Source organism: Crocodylus siamensis, chromosome 13 (genome assembly GCF_052110815.1).
Source record: "Crocodylus siamensis isolate JL-2025a chromosome 13, ASM5211081v1, whole genome shotgun sequence".
NCBI lineage: Eukaryota > Metazoa > Chordata > Crocodylia > Crocodylidae > Crocodylus > Crocodylus siamensis.
The window spans coordinates 15,863,170-15,878,918 of record NC_143407.1 but is presented as its reverse complement, the minus strand read 5'-3'; the positions used below and the strand labels follow the sequence as shown (position 1 = coordinate 15,878,918).

Here is a 15,749-nt window from a genome sequence, read left to right as displayed (position 1 = left end):
TGTCTGTATAATACACACCAGTTTGTACACCTTTTGTTGCTGTAGTGATCCTGGCTGGAAAAGACAGAGTGTACATGTATACTGTGCCCATGCTGCCACAACTACAGTACTACTGGTACCTGAACCAGGTAGTTTAAAAGCTACTTTGCAGATACCCATGCTCAGACACCTCAAGATTCCCAGAGGCCTTCCTCAAAAATAAGCAACTGGAAATTGGCAGTTTCCAGGCATGGTTGTTCCACACTGACTATACACGAGACAGAAACATGCCTTTAAACAACTCACGCTCTCCAGACATGCAGCCACATTAGTGGAACAGTTTAAAGAAAAGCAGACACCTTAGGTACTGTCTCACAACAAAACCCTTGGCATTTGAAGAGCTCTTATATCCCCATGAATGTCGGCAACAAAAACAAAACAGAGTAGAAGTGGTGATGGTCCTGGCAGCAGACTGCCTTGTCTGAGTCTGTAGGAATCCTGCCATCTCATCTTTTGGTCAGAACAACACACAAACAAAAGTGTTCCTAACTCCTGCCAGGCAGGCAAAGCACTGAGGTCAGAATGACACAAATTTCTCCAATGGGCTTGGGGTTCCTCAGATTCTTGTTCAGAGTCTCTCTCTGGCTGCCACTGAAGAAGAAATGCACCCTTGCTACAAGAACTGCACTCAGAAAAAAACCTAACTGCTCCATCCCTAAACACAAACCCCATTAACTAAACCAGATCATAACATATGGCCCAAACCTAATTAACCAGAGTCAAAACCTAAAACATCAAGAAAAACAGAATATTTTCTATTTAAGAACCATTCAAATCTTTGATAGAAAGATGTAATGTAAGAAGCTGTGAATGTGCAGTGACTTTTCAAAGAAGAGAAGAGAAGCCCTAAGTTGTAGAACTACCTGTGGCATCCCTCACTACAGCTGATATACCAAGCTAAGAGTGCCAACTGGGCATTTCCATTCCCATTACTTGGAAACAGTATTCACCTTCAACGAGAGTGAAATTTGCCAAGACTTATGAACAGACCATCAGTTTATGCTGAATTTGCAGTGCTGCTATCCAGAACCACCAGGTTCAACATGGTTCCAACACAAGTTTCATTCTTTGACTCCTTGGGAAAGCTGTGAGAAAGGATTATTTTCAAATGTATACCCATTCACTACAGCCACAAAAAATAAGGGGGGTAAGAGGAAGAGATTACTTGAGGAAGAAAAAGTCAGAGAGAGGCAGGAAGGGAGGAAAATTTTTCAGGTGCCCATAAGCCTGAGCATAATACAAACGATGACGTGCTTACTGTGGTTCAGTCCCCAAAAATCCCAGCAATGAAGACATGATGCTGCACCTCATTAGAGCACTATCCAGGAAGCACATTCTGGACTTCACCCCAATTCAATTCTATAACACAATAGGGTCAGTAGGTTGTACTAGCTAGCCAACAGGTACCTGGCAGGTGTTTCCAAGTCCTATATCTGACTGATTAGAAAGGGCAGGGGGAAAAAAGTCACACAACAAAAAGCACTTTTTTTTTTCCACTTGGAGGTTGAGATTTTCTGTGTTTTCCATCAAAAACTGCCAACTCATTTTTAAGAAGCTTAGTCAGTGAGTGAACTTCATCCTATTAACCCAACCCAGCAGATAACTGGCTTCAAATCAGCTACACAGTAGCAGTCATTTCCCTGTTTTCCACAAAGGATTACAACCAATGTCTAATTGGACCATTCAAGTCAAAAAATCGCAAAGCAACAACCAAACCCATTAGGTAACATCTTTGACATCACCACAATAGTTCAGAACTTTATAAATGGCAAAGATTTTAGTTTATCATCATGATATACCCTTGCCCACTACAGGACAGGAAGGTCCAGGTGAGGGAGATCCCCCTGCCCTCCATCAATGCTGACCTCATGAAGGAACACCTTGATAGGTTGGATACCTTCAAGTCAGCTGGCCCTGACAACCTACACCCCAGGGTATTCAAGGAGCTGGCAAGCATCATAGCCCAGGCCTTGGCACAGATCTTTGAGAACTCCTGGTGCTCTGGTGTAGTTTCTGAAGACTTGAAGAAGGCCAATGTGGTGCCTATCTTCAAGAAAGGGAGGAAAGTGGATCTGGCAAACTATAGGCTCATCAGCCTGACTTCTATACCAGGGAAGGTCTCAGAAAAGTTTATTAAAGAAGCCATCCTTAATGGACTGGCCGACACCAACATCCTGAGGGATAGGCAGCACAAGTTTGTGGTGGGTAGATCTTGCTTGACTAATCTCATTTCCTTCTATGACCAGGTGACCTATCACCTGGACAAGGGAAAAGAGATTGATGTCATATATCTTGACTTCAAATAAGCTTTTGATCTAGTATCCCATGATCACCTCTTAGCAAAACAGGCCAATTGTGGCCTTGGGTCCACCATAATCCACTGGCTGGGAAACTGGCTCCGTGGTCAGACCCAGAGGATGGTAATTGACGAAAGTTGATAGTCATGGTGCCCTGTGACCAGTAGGGTCCCCCAAGGCTCTCTCCTTAGACCCATACTGTTCAACATCTTCATTAATGATGCGGACATTGGAGTCAGAAGCGGACTGGCCAAGTTCGCCGATGACACCAAGCTTTGGGGCAAAGCATCCATGCCAGAAGACAGGCGGGTGATCCAGGCTGACCTGGACAGGCTCAGCAAATGGGCGGATGAGAACCTGATGGTGTATAACACTGAGAAATGCAAAGTTCTACACCTTGGAAGGAAAAACCTACAGCATCCTTATGGGCTCGGCAGTGCTACACTTGCTAGCACTACGGAAGAAAGACACTTGGGGGTTATCATTGACCACAAGATGAACGTGAGCCTTCAGTACAATGCTGCAGCTAATAAAGCGACCAAAACGCTGGCTTGCATCCATAGATGCTTCTCAAGCAAATCCCAGGATGTCATTCTCCCCTTATACTTGGCCTTGGTGAGGCTGCAGCTAGCGTACTGTGTCCAGTTTTGGGCTCCACAATTCAAAAGGATGTAGAGAAGCTTGAGAGAGTCCAGAGAAGAGCCACGCGCATGATCAGGTCAGGAAAACAGATCTTACGATGACAGGCTGAGAGCCATGGGACTCTTTAGCCTGAAAAAACGCAGGCTCAGGGGTGATCTGATGGCCACCTATAAGTTTATCCAGGTAACACCACCAGTATCTGGGGGAACATTTGTTCACCAGAGCGCCCCAAGGGATGACGAGGTCAAACGGTCATAAACTACTGCAAGACTGTTTCAGGCTGGACATAAGGAAGAATTTCTTTACTGTCCAAGCCCCCAAGGTCTGGAATAGCCTGCTATCAGAGGTGGTTCAAGCACCTACATTGAACACCTTCAAGAACAAATTGGATGCTTATCTTGCTGGGATCCTATGACCCCAGCTGACTTCCTGCCCCTGGGACAGGGGGCTGGACTCAATGATCTTCCAAAGTCCCTTCTAGCCCTAATGTCTATGAAATCTATGAGGGAGAGAAAACTTCTTCCCGTTTTTGTGAGGGAAACTGAGATGTGGAGAGGTGGCAAGTTTGGGCTACAGAGTGATGCCTACATGATCCATCCAGGAAGTTCTGAATTATTGCCTTGCTGTATATTCACTACGTGGAGACAACCACTTCTTTTCTCTCTCAGCTTTCATGCTTGTGAGGGATGCTGCTGAAAAAGCAGAGGATACACATAGCACCCCTACTACCATGTGTGCAACTGGATGAAAATATTTTCAGAAAAAACTATAAAAGGATAAGAAAAGCATGTTGGTGTTTTAAAGATGGTTTTACTTTAACACTGCATTTGGGTTAGAGTGGGAGCCAGTGTAGCTGGGGCCATTAAGCAATTAGTTTAAACAGGTGGCAGTCAGTGCTTTCAGTAGTTAAAGGTGTTACAGAAGAGTGGGAAGTAACCCTATACAACTGTGAGGGGTATCAGCTAAACCAATCAATAACTGATGTGTAAACTGACACTTCCCCAAAAGACACTGGCATGATGACTGGCTTTGCTTACAGACAGTATAGCCCAGAGTTAACGTCTGTCCTGTTAAGGCATCATGTACATGCCTATCTAATACTACCGACACGCAAGAGGGTCCTGACTGCAGTTGATGGGAAGGATTCTTGGTGTAAACAAACCATATCAGCCTCTCTCCTGGAGATTGAAACAATGACTAGGAACTCTGAAGTGGCTAATTAATCTCAGTTTCCTCATTTGGTCTGTTAATTAGCTTGTTCTTGAGGACTCTAACAGAGACAAACTAGCCCAGGGCTGCTCAAGCTCTGGCCCCCATGCCAAATGCAGCCCACAAAGCCATTGCATTTGGCCTGTAGGGCTTCCCACAGGTCTGGAAGTTTGTTGGTAGGGGAATAGTGGCCAATAATATGGCCACCATACCCTCTGCCAAATTCCTAAGCCCTGTAGGCCTGGTGGGAGTCAGGCCGCACTCCCTTCCCCCTGCAGGGCCAGGCTATACTCCATTTCCCAGTAGGGACAAGGTCAAGGCCCCTTCTCCCCAACAAAGCTGGGTCATACCCCTCCCTCCTCTCCATGGGGCCAGGTGAAGCTCCCTTCCCCTCCGCAGGGCTGAGCTCAGGCCAAGCTGCTCCATCCCCTCCTCTGTAGCCAAATGGTGTCACCACGCTGGCCCTGGATCAGAACCACTATCTGGCCCGCAGTTGAACTTCCCATTCAATGGGGAATGAGGGGAAACACCACTGAACCCCACCCAAGAGGGAAAGAGGTTGAACACCTCTGAACTAACCTATTTTTGCTTTGCCTTTGGATGCATGTCAGCCACTGTCTTTTACATCATGATTCGCTAGGGTAAAGGGTAAAAATTAGGAGTGGTTTCCACTAGAAGTCAAGGTCCCTTACACTTCTACACATAAGTACTTCCTTTTTATTGTGAGCATTTTCCTAGGTGCCAGAAATCTAGCCAACCATCTTTGGTATCAAATGACTCAGCCACCACTTTCAGTATAATAATGTTATGTTCTCTGTAACAAGCACATATAGGCCTTTCAATGAAGATCTGAGGCAGGAAAAATAGCTATATGGATGATGCAAGGAATAATACTCCAGTTGCATGTTCATATTTAATATAAAGCCTCATTTTTATAGTTTCTCAATCTGCTAAAGCAGTTCCAGTTAGCCCTAAACTTCACAACTAGGGCATCACAGAAGCTGGCCTTGGGCACCCAGCTTGGCTTCATTTTACCATATGCATGGCGTTTGTAATTTGTGGAACAGAAAGAAGGAAGTAGCCCTAGTCTGCATTACAGGAGAACATGGTGAGCACTGTGTAAGAAGAGTAAGGAGGAAACAAAGGAGGCAGTAAATGACTAACTGTGCTAAAAATAAAAGTAGAATAAAAGGAATGGGTCCTTTTATGTGTGGATATGCAGATGTCATTTATGGAATTAAGGCAAGAGTGGAAGTAGGAAGAGAACATCCAGACAGCACTAGATAGCAGCAAGTGAAAGCAAGAGAGGGAAGGGCAAGGTGATAGTCAAGCAAGATTTTCGGATCAACACCATACTTGTGAATACAGGAAAAGAAAAGTTAGAAATGGGGGCAAGGAAAGAAAGCAAGGAAAAGGATCTGCAGAGCTGACAGTACTTGCAGCAGCAATTCCAATACAAATAATATCGCCCTGCTACAAAAGCTACTATCACTAGGCTCACAGCCTGCACTAAGCCTCAGAGAAGCTGCTGTCTCAGGGCAAGTGGAGCACTACTATGCCATGCGCATCATTGCATTCAAGCAGGCTTGGTTCTTGTCTGCCAACAATGCTGCAGCTGCCCACATAGCTCTACCCTGTGGCCTGTGGAATTCCCTGTGGCCTAGCACAAGACAACATGTCTTGTGACCTACAACCCAGTTTATCTAAAGCAGGGGTGGGCAAAATGCAGCCCAGGGGCCAGATGCGGCGCCCCGCCCCCCTTAATTAAGAAAGTTAATATTTATTTGTCCCGGGGTGCCTCTCATGCAGCCCTCGATGGCTTGCCAAAACTCAGTAAGCGGCCCTCCGCCCAAAACAATTGCCCACCCCTGATCTACAGCCACCTCTTCCAAGACTGATGGTATTTATGCAATTCACAGACTCTACTGCATGACTTGAAAATTATATCTGCAATAGGACACATCTTGCCACTCCACTTGCAACTACATAATAGGCCTGGAGAATCTTAGAAGACTTGGCTACCTTTGTTATTCTTAGAGACTCCACTCAAATCAGGGAGGCCACCCTGTGGGAAATTTAGTCCTTAAATGCCCAGTAGGTGAACAGAGGACTTAAAATTACCCAGGATGTCTACCCGGCAACTTTTATCAGCAGTGAATCCATATTTTTTCTGAAACTGTACAATTCTATGAAAGTCTCCAAATCTTCCAAATACTTGATAGCATAAAACGGAACACCTGGAGTTGCACAAACCTTAGCAGCTATGTAAAATGTGAGTTAATACCTATTCACCCAAGCCACTCTACCCAACCCAATTAAAGCTCTATGCAACTTTATTATGGGACAAAATTATCTTTTAAATTACTTTGATTGTAAACTGGAGGGCAGACATCATAAACTTATTTGAGGTAGGGGCTGTTCCAGTTACTGTAACCTGCAAAACAGGAGGAGTTCTAGAAGCCCTAGTGAGCTAGAAGACTTATCTTCTAGGACAGAAAAGATCTCCCCCTATGTAACTGAGCAGTATAGGTACATCCAGCGAGTGATTTATGACATCAGGCAGCACAGCACCAAGACGCTACAATATTCTGCGTGGGTACCTCTTAAACTGGAAGCAGTATTACTGCCATAATGTGGCACTGCATGGTAACATAGCTACATATTCCTTCCAGTTTGTGAGGTAGTGCAGATGACATTGTGATACGTGTCAGCATAGCACCAGAAATGCAGAAGACTTCCACAGACACAAAACAGCTAGCTACAATATCTTATTTTAGATCAGGGTGGGCAAAATTCCATCCAGCTCACAGGGCCCCTAAAAAATTTAGAAAATTAATATTTATCTGCCCCTAGCTGCCTGTCATACAGCCCTCTAGGGCTTGCCAAAACTCAGTAAGTGGCCCTCCACTAAAAATAATTGCCCGCCCCTGTTTTAGATGCTCCTAATTTTTGAGTTTCTATGGCAATATACAAGCCCAAGCTGGTATGAGGCTTATAAAATACTTCAGGTTGCACAGTGCCTCATTAATAAACTAAACAACTTGGATAGCCATGAAGTTTCTCAAGCCTGAGTAACAATGCATTTTCTACATTACCTCTGCATTCCCCTCATCTCTCTCTCTCTCTCTAACGTGCACACACACACACCACTCACTCTCTCTTCCCTCTCCAAGACACCTAGTAAAGTAAGTTTTACCTCTCATTTGCCTCTCCTGTTGCTCCTTCTCCTTCTTGGCTTGGATGGCAAGAAGTCGCCTGCTCTTTACAGCACTGATCATATCATCAGCTTCTACTTCCACCCGAGGCTCCATCTTCATCATCTCGTTTTTCTTCTTTTCATTCCTGCCCACTGTGCTCTCATCTTTCCCATTCTCCTTGTTCTTGGCCTCCATTTCTTTCCGCTTCTGCTTTTCTGCTCTCTTCTTGTCATTCTCCTCTTTCAGCATGGCTAGACGCTCCTTCCATAGCTCAGCTGACATCTGCTGTTTGGTCTCCACATGGTCCTGCACCGAGTAAGTCATCAGAATCCGGTGGCAGAGTGCTGTGAGTATCTGCAGCTTCTCCTCTGGTGTCAGCTCAAAGAACTCCGATGTCTCCAGCTTCTCCAGAAACTCATCCTGTACCTCATTATCTTCAAAAGTGGCTGAATCCTTGCTCTCATCTACAGTATCAGAAACCTCACTTTCCTCCTGTACATCTGACTTGCGTAGACACAAACGTACCAGCTCAGAAGCAGAATGCAAAGTAAGGGGTATTTCAGAGAGCTTCATTCCCAACTCAGCATAATCTTCAGCTATTTCATCCTGCAGCAAGGTCTGCAGAAGAATGACCAACACCCGGTTCAAATAAAGAAAGCCCCCTTTCTCTGCACACAGGGCTTCCATCAAAGAGACTGCTGTTACGGGATACTGATCATCTGGCATCAACAATCCTGAATAGCAGCTGAGGAATTCTACCACCACCGCTACATCCCCAAAGAGTGTATTGGGAAGTCCTTCTGGAGTATCCACCAACTTAAAAGCCGGCAAGTTTTTCCCTTTAAGATCTTGGTCCTCAAACCTCTTTTGCTTTTCCAGTTTTTCCTGCATCTCCTTTTCCTTCCGCTCTTTAGCTCTCTCCTTTAGTTTCTCCTTCAGCTTCTCCCGTTTCTTCTTCAGGTACTCTTTGCGCTGCTCCTCTGTCATGGATGCCCATTTCTTTTTGTGCTCGAGGAGTTCATAGCGCTTCTGTACTATTCCTCGCAGCTCTTCAGGAAGGCGGGCACGGTCCTCATTGGAGAGCAGCCGGGCAGTTTTGGAGATGACACAGGACAGAGCACTTTTTTTATCCTCCCGGTCTTTGTTTTCCTTGTAATAGGCGATGAGGTGGAGGGCAGCAGGAGGCAGATGTTTCTGGGGTTTGTTGGAGGACCTGGGAGTCCCTGCTGAGTTCCTGGGAGTCCTAGACACCTTAGGAGTACCTTTGGCCATGTCCAATAGTGTCATTTGTTTCATTTTGATTTTGGGATTTTTCAAACCCTTTCGGGGGGACTTTGACTTCCCAGGAGATTTCTGTCCATTCAGAACCCTTTTTCCTTTCTGCTTCTTATCCAAGGATTTATCAGTGCCCTTTCCCAGTCTACTCCTCTTCGGTACATGGAAATTAGAGCCCAGTTTACCTGGAGACACAATTTTCATCACTTCCTCCAACTCCTCCTTGGGGGACTTAGGGTTCTTAGAGTTTTTCACTTTTAGTGGAGAGCCAATAATGGATTTCTTCAAATGCACGTGACACCAGAGTGTAGGGCTCAGTGGCTGGCCCAGTGAAGACCCATCCGTTTTGGATTTCTTGGAGGGCTTTCTGTCAGGTGACCCAGAGTTCTTCCTCTTGGTTGAGGGATTGAGTGTCATGTACTAAAATTTAAGAAGAAACGTTATTGTAATACCAATTTAAGTAGGGATAATGTCTGTAAAAACTTTCTATGGTAAAACATGTAACTGTCACATTCAGTTCTCCATTAACATTTAGCACACACCACACTGAGACAAGCCAATTCCAAAATGCTGGCAAGTGTCTCTACAGGTATAAAGTTTAATAGCCCAGTTCAGGAAGATTTACTATTCACTTGTAAAATGTTATGGGGGTAGGAGGGGAAGAAATGCAGAAAAGCCTCTTTTTGTAGATTAACCTGCATGAAAGTTTGGTTTTTGTTTTGTTTTGTTTTGTTTTGTTTTGGGGGGGAGGTGGAAAACCCTGAAAACTTGCAGTAATAAAACTGCACATTATAAATGCAATTGTTAGAAGTTAGGAAATAATTTTGGCTTTCTTTGCAAAAGAATTCTGCCATATAAAGCATAAATGGCAGGAGGTACAACCACTTTTAGATATTAACATACATCTAACTGCATATTGAACAGGTGCAGAAAACAGGTGCACACAATGTGATCAGGTTCTCAAAGTAATGACAATGTTTCCTGGTTCCTTAATATTAATGTACTGCATTTACTCAAATACAAAATGAGGTTACCCGCTGCCCCCAATTTAATATGGGTGGGGGGTGCTCTTAGACTGAAGTACAAGGAAGGAGGAACAGCAGCTACAGCTCTACTCCTGAGCCCAGGACTGGAACCACACTTCCCTGCCTCACCACCTATCCCTGCAGTTTCTGCTGCCCCATTTTATCCCCCGACCCCTTTACCTTCTCATTTCAGTTCCAACTCAGGTCCTGATCCAACACAGAGCACATGCTGCCTCCACTGCCTCCATGCAACAGTGGTCAGAGCATCAGCAGCCACTCTAGCCCCAAGCTGAAGCCAGGGCCAGAACTGTCACCACTCATACATAACTGGGCAAGGGGTGGAGGCAGCATGTACTCCATGCTGGAGCAGGGTCCCAGCCAAAGCCAGAGCCGCGATGGGAAGGCAAACAGCAGGGGAAGGCAAGCAGCAGGGTGAAGGCAGTGATGGGGTGAGAGCAGGTACATGCAAGGAAGAGCAGGTGCCAGGGGGTATAGGACCTTACTCGAAGGGGATGGGGGAAAGCAGGCAAGCACTAGGGGGCAAAGTATATGTGTGTGGGGAGGGAGGAATGACAGGCTCCAACAAATGCAGGCACTTCAGCACAGGGAGCAAGTATGGGACACATGAGCATGAGTATGGGGTGTGGAGGGCAGGCGGCAAGGGGCCAGAGTTAGGCTAGTTGACTCTCTTCTCCCCCACCAGCTCCCTCTACCCCCCATATCCCCACCACCACCACTGCTTGGCCTGCTGCACTTGTGGTAGGGATAAATTTAAGATGAATCTCCAAAAACTATATTTTGTATGTGGAAAATTATAAGAAGTTTATAAAATTTTACATATCTAGAATCTAATTATTGGGGGGGGGGTCATCTTCAATTCACGTAAATATGTTAATAATAGAGAGAAAACATTTACTTTTTTCTTCTATTTTTTTAGTGCTCTATACTAGAGTTTTACTGAAGACTGCTCTGCAGAAGGAAATGAGTATAGACTTGCTCCTTGAAAATAAGGATTCTAGGTTGATTCTGTGTTGAAATCTGTTACAGTATCTTGGGATAGACACAAAAAACCGCTTTTATTCTATACTTGGGCGCAACCATCAAGCCACTGAAGAACACTGACCCTAGAGTTACATTGGTTATTTTTTTAAAGAAGTTATTTTTAGTTAATGTTGCGTATAATTAGAAAATTGCCTTACAAAATTATCATGTTTTACGTATTTCTTAACAAGGAGCGAGAAACCCTATAATGGAGAAACTATTGATAGCTGACTGGGCAATAAGAGCAGTCAAATGTTATTGCAAAACAGATCTTTTTCTGTCAATTTCTAGGCATCATTTCACCAACATTTACACAGCTTGCGAACAGTTATTTTGTAGAAAACTTAATCTCTTTAGCTCCTAAAGTCTTGCCTACGCTTGCCAATTCTCCAGTCTGCCACCCTATTTCCCTTCTTAGCATTTGTTACTTATGTTTCTAAGAAACTGACCATTCTAATGAAAATGTCTCCGTTATTTCAACAGATGGACTTTATTAAGGTCAGGACTCCCCAAATATTTTAAATGAAATTTAAAACCATTTGCAGATTCAGTTTTATTCTGCTTCCTAGTAGACAGTAACTAGAAATGGCAGTGACCAGTATTATAGAAGCCTCCTCCTGCAGGAAACAAAACTTTTAATGCAGTAGATTTTGATGTTTTCTACTAAATGGAGAACATTATAGGCCATCTGTTGGCAAGGTGTATGGTAGCTGCCAAGTATTGCCATGCCAAGAGAAGCTAAAAATTGTAAGCCTGCAACTAAAGCAAGCTCTGGATTAGGAATTAGGTAGAAAGTAATCAGAAGGGGGGCACAAGACTGGAAGTAAGGCTACCCAAGACCCGTTTACAGTTCAGCCATTAATATGTTGTGTGACCTTGGATAAATTTCATCACCTTTACCTCAAGTTTACCTTACTCTGTAAAGCACTGCTTCAAACCAGAATTTTATACAAGATCGAAATAGTCTCTCTGCATAGACTAGCATGCAAAACCAAAGTATGCGTCTTCTCAAGTCAGTATCATAACTAGAAAAATAACTGAATAACTTATAGATTAATACATTCATAGATGTTAGGGTCAGAAGGGACCTCCGTAAGTCATCGAGTCTGACCCCCTGCTCCAGGCAGGAAAGAGCCCCAGGTAGATGCTCGTTCAGTTTCCTCTTGAAGACCCCCAGGGTAGGGGAGAGCACCACCTCCCTTGGGAGCCCATTCCAGATTCTAGCAACCCATACCGTGAAGAAGTTCTTTCTAATGTCTAACCTAAATCTGCTCTCCATCAATTTCTGGCCATTGTTCCTAGTTACTCCAGGGGGTGCCCTAGTAAACAGAGCATCTCCTATTCCCTGCTGCCCTCCCCCAATGAATTTATAGGCAGCCACAAGATCATCTCTCAGCCTTCTCTTGCAAAGGCTGAAGAGATCTATGTCCCTCAGTCTCTCCTCATTATACAGTATACATTAACTCATTATACATAACTTGCATTACTGTATAAAGGTTACAGCATTATTGCTTGCCCTACACAGTAAACTTCAGACACCTCAAAATAGCTTTGCTAGTTACTTGCATTCCTTGTCCATAAAGCAAAGAAAATGTAGCATTGCTAAGTGTTATGCTAAAGTGCCCTAGCACAAGACATTAGGGAACAAAAGTACGTCAAGAACAAACACTAGGGCTGCGCGACACAGTAGTTTCATTTTGACTTCCATTTCACCGGAACAGCATTTCATTTTGCTGTTTCGAAGCACTGTTCCATTTTGTTTGGTCTAAACTATTTATCTGTTTCAAGGCTGTTTCAACACATTTTGATGTTTCACCCATAGGCTATAATGGGGAATCATGAAAATGCCTATGACTTCATCACTTCTTACCTGATTCGGAAGAAAATTGCAGGTACAGTAGCCCTTTGAGTGCAAGGAGACAGGTGCGGGGTTTTTTTTGAAACTGCACCTCAAGCCGTTCAAAGCAAAACTAGTATCACTTGCTGGCAGTGGCAGCCTGTTGTCATCCTGTATGCAGATCTGGGGAAGAGTCCCACTTCCCCTGAGAGGAGTTTGGGGATCTGTGCAGCTGCCGCTGGCCACACCCTGCAGCAGAAGCCTGCTGAAACCCCACTCACAGATCAGGGGCCCATACCCCCCGGAAAGAGCTGGGGAAATGATCAGAGAGCTGGGGAATCAAACCGGGAGCTAGATGTCAACATCACAGCAGTCATTCCCCCTCTTCCCTCTCCTCAGTTTCTGTTTAGCTGCAAGCAAGCCGGCTTCGAAACTCGAAATGTTTCAAGTGCCCTCATTTCGATTTTGCTGTTTTGAGCTCGAAACGAGTCAAAATAGCTTTGAAACGAAAGACTTGTTGAAATGTCACACAGCCCTAACAAACATGGTGCCTAATAAAATTTAATTCTGTTCTCTGCAAGAAGCATTTACCAGTCCCCAGTACTTAGAACTGCCATTTAAGTCCCCCATTTAACTGCCATTTAAGTCCCCATTACTTAAACTGCCACTTAAACAGCATTGTTTTAGTCCTAATTACAGAAGGATTCTGCATCATGACAAACAAGTCATTTCTAAATGGCAAAAGACTTTAAAACTGAATTCTGGAAGTATAGGAAAGGAAGTGAAGGACAAAAACTTTTGAAAGCTACCACATCATTAGTCAACAAGTACACAGCTTCATTTTAAATTAATTTTACAATGCATCAGAAACCCACTGGATTCTAGACTTTTCACTTCACTCACTAAGACATGTTGGGCACTGACAAACATGGGGAAAAAACAAAACAAAAACAATGCTTTACTGGAAGAGGCAACATGATAGTCCAACCCAGCTACGCAGCATCTGTATCGATTGGGTGCTTCAGTGAGACTTTCTGGCACTTTTCTCTATAGCTGATTCAATCAGCTAAGTGCCAGAAAGCCCTGCTGAAGTACCTGATCTATACAGACATTTGGCAAGCGGGGTGCAACTAACACGATGCCTCTTCTGGGGATGCATGTGCTTGGCATGAGGGCATACCAAGCTTGAAGTAAAGCGTCATTTTGTTTGATATTTTTTTCCCCATGTCTGTAAGCAACCATTAAGACGTAAGCATGGCCCACTTAAGCAACGAACTTGAACCAACTTTTTCAAAACTAGAATTTTTAGATGCCCAGGTTGAACTGCCTTAAAAAGGAGCAATTTTCAGAAAGTGTAGGTCAATTACCCTGGGCAAACTAAGCTCTTTTCAGGCATCTCAAGTGAAGTCTCCAAAAACCCACCAGTTACACAAAAACCTTAGCTAACAATTCTTTCCCACTCCCAGCACCACCCTTCAACCAGAAATTTAGATAAATTCTTACCTTATGTGGATCAAGTAGAAAGTCACTAAATTTACTGGGGAGAGAATATTTCTTCACTAGCTCATCCTCTACCACCCATGGGGCATTCTCGCCTGTGCCAGCCCGCAGTGCATTATGACGGATGAAATACCTCAGGATCTCCTTGTTGGGAGGACGTTCAGTACGGACTAAGCTATCGGCTGGCACACTGCTAATTATCTTTGAAATAGAGAAAAACAAGGATTGATTATTAAATGTTTTCAACTTGTATATTCTCTGCAGGTTTATGCCACGCAGCATAAGAATGCAGCCAGGGTCTGCAACGCTTCCGCTTTTCCAGGAAATATCCATTCCTCTTTTCAAAGCCTTCTCCTCCTGTAACCTCAAAATAAAATAAATAAAACTTGCAGGATGGAGATATTTGAGAAAAGCTGGTGGGAGGTTCGGTTAACTAAAACTACCACTAGAATATGTGAAATGTTGCAGATACCTTGCCAAAATTTAGCACTTCATTTTGGCAACTGTGAAAAGCCCTACCTTGCATCTGTACACCCGCACAATACTGATCTTCTCTTAAAGAAGGGAGAAACCAGAGACCAAAGGAGCAATTCTACAGCTGTTATCACTGAGTGAAGATTGCTGTTGCTTTCCTACTGGATTATGATCACTGACCAGCTAATGGAACACACAGAATCATAGAACCAGAAGGGACCAGTACGAGCATCAACTCCGGTCCCCTGCCATGAGCAGGAAGTTATTGGGCTCAGATGAGCTCAGCAAGGTGCCTATCCGGCCTCGCCCTGAACACCTCCAAGGAGGGTGACCGCACCACCCCTGCTGGAAGCATATTCCAGATTCTGGTGACCCTTACAGAAAAAAGGTTTTCCTCATATCCACCCTGAATTTACCCTCTATTTGTTTATGCCCACTGGTCCTCGCCCTCCCTTGAGGTGCCCTCCTGAATAGTTTCTCTCCTAGTTTTTGATGCTCCCCCCCTGAGGTACCTGTAGGTGACCACCAAGTCACCTCTCAGCCTTCTCTTCCTCAGGCTGAACAGGCCCAGTTCCTGGAGTCACTCCTCATAGGGCCTGCCCTTCATGCCCTTAACCATGCGGGTGGCCCTTCTTTGTACCCTCTCAAGCTTATCTATGTCCTTCTTGAAGTGTGGTGCCCAAAATTGGACAGTTCTCAGCTGAGGTCTCACCAATTCTAAAAAGGAGAGGGAGAAGCACCTCCCTGGATCTACTGGCCACCCAGTGGCTGATGCACACCAGAGTTTTATTGGTCCTTTTGGCAGCTTCACCACACTGTTGAGTCATATTTATCTTCATAATTCAACATGCAGACACCTAAAACTTCCTAGAGTCTCCTATGTTTATTAACAAGTAATAAACCTGATTATAATAGCAGTTACTCTTGGTCAACTTACACAGTTAACATATCACTGGCCATGGCTCATTTATGAAGTGGTAAGTCACAGATCAACCAGTTAACAACCAGTTGGCTCATCAAGGCTAAAACTGGATCTTTTAAGCCTCCATCTTAAACATAATGCTAAACATTATTAATGGAAACCTCACTGCTAGAGACAGAGTAGATCTACATGGGACAGAGAGATCCAGCTAATAGCGTAAGTAAAATGCTGTGCAAAAAGTGTCTTTACTGCTTCTGAGGTACAAACTATATTATTCAAAGTCAGCTTGGG

The 15,749-nt window shown here is 44.3% G+C and overlaps 1 protein-coding gene across 1 annotated transcript in view; it reads right to left on the bottom strand.

The window, feature by feature from the left end:
• BAZ1B (bromodomain adjacent to zinc finger domain 1B) overlaps positions 1-15,749 on the bottom strand; it is a 78,726-nt gene that overhangs the window by 39,612 nt on the left and 23,365 nt on the right. The window contains exons 6-7 of the mRNA XM_090025691.1: positions 14,066-14,263; positions 7,384-9,079 (exon numbers count right to left, since the gene is read on the bottom strand). Of these exons, the coding sequence (XP_089881817.1) occupies positions 7,384-9,079; positions 14,066-14,263 (1,894 nt within the window). The remainder of the gene's footprint in view (positions 1-7,383; positions 9,080-14,065; positions 14,264-15,749) is intronic.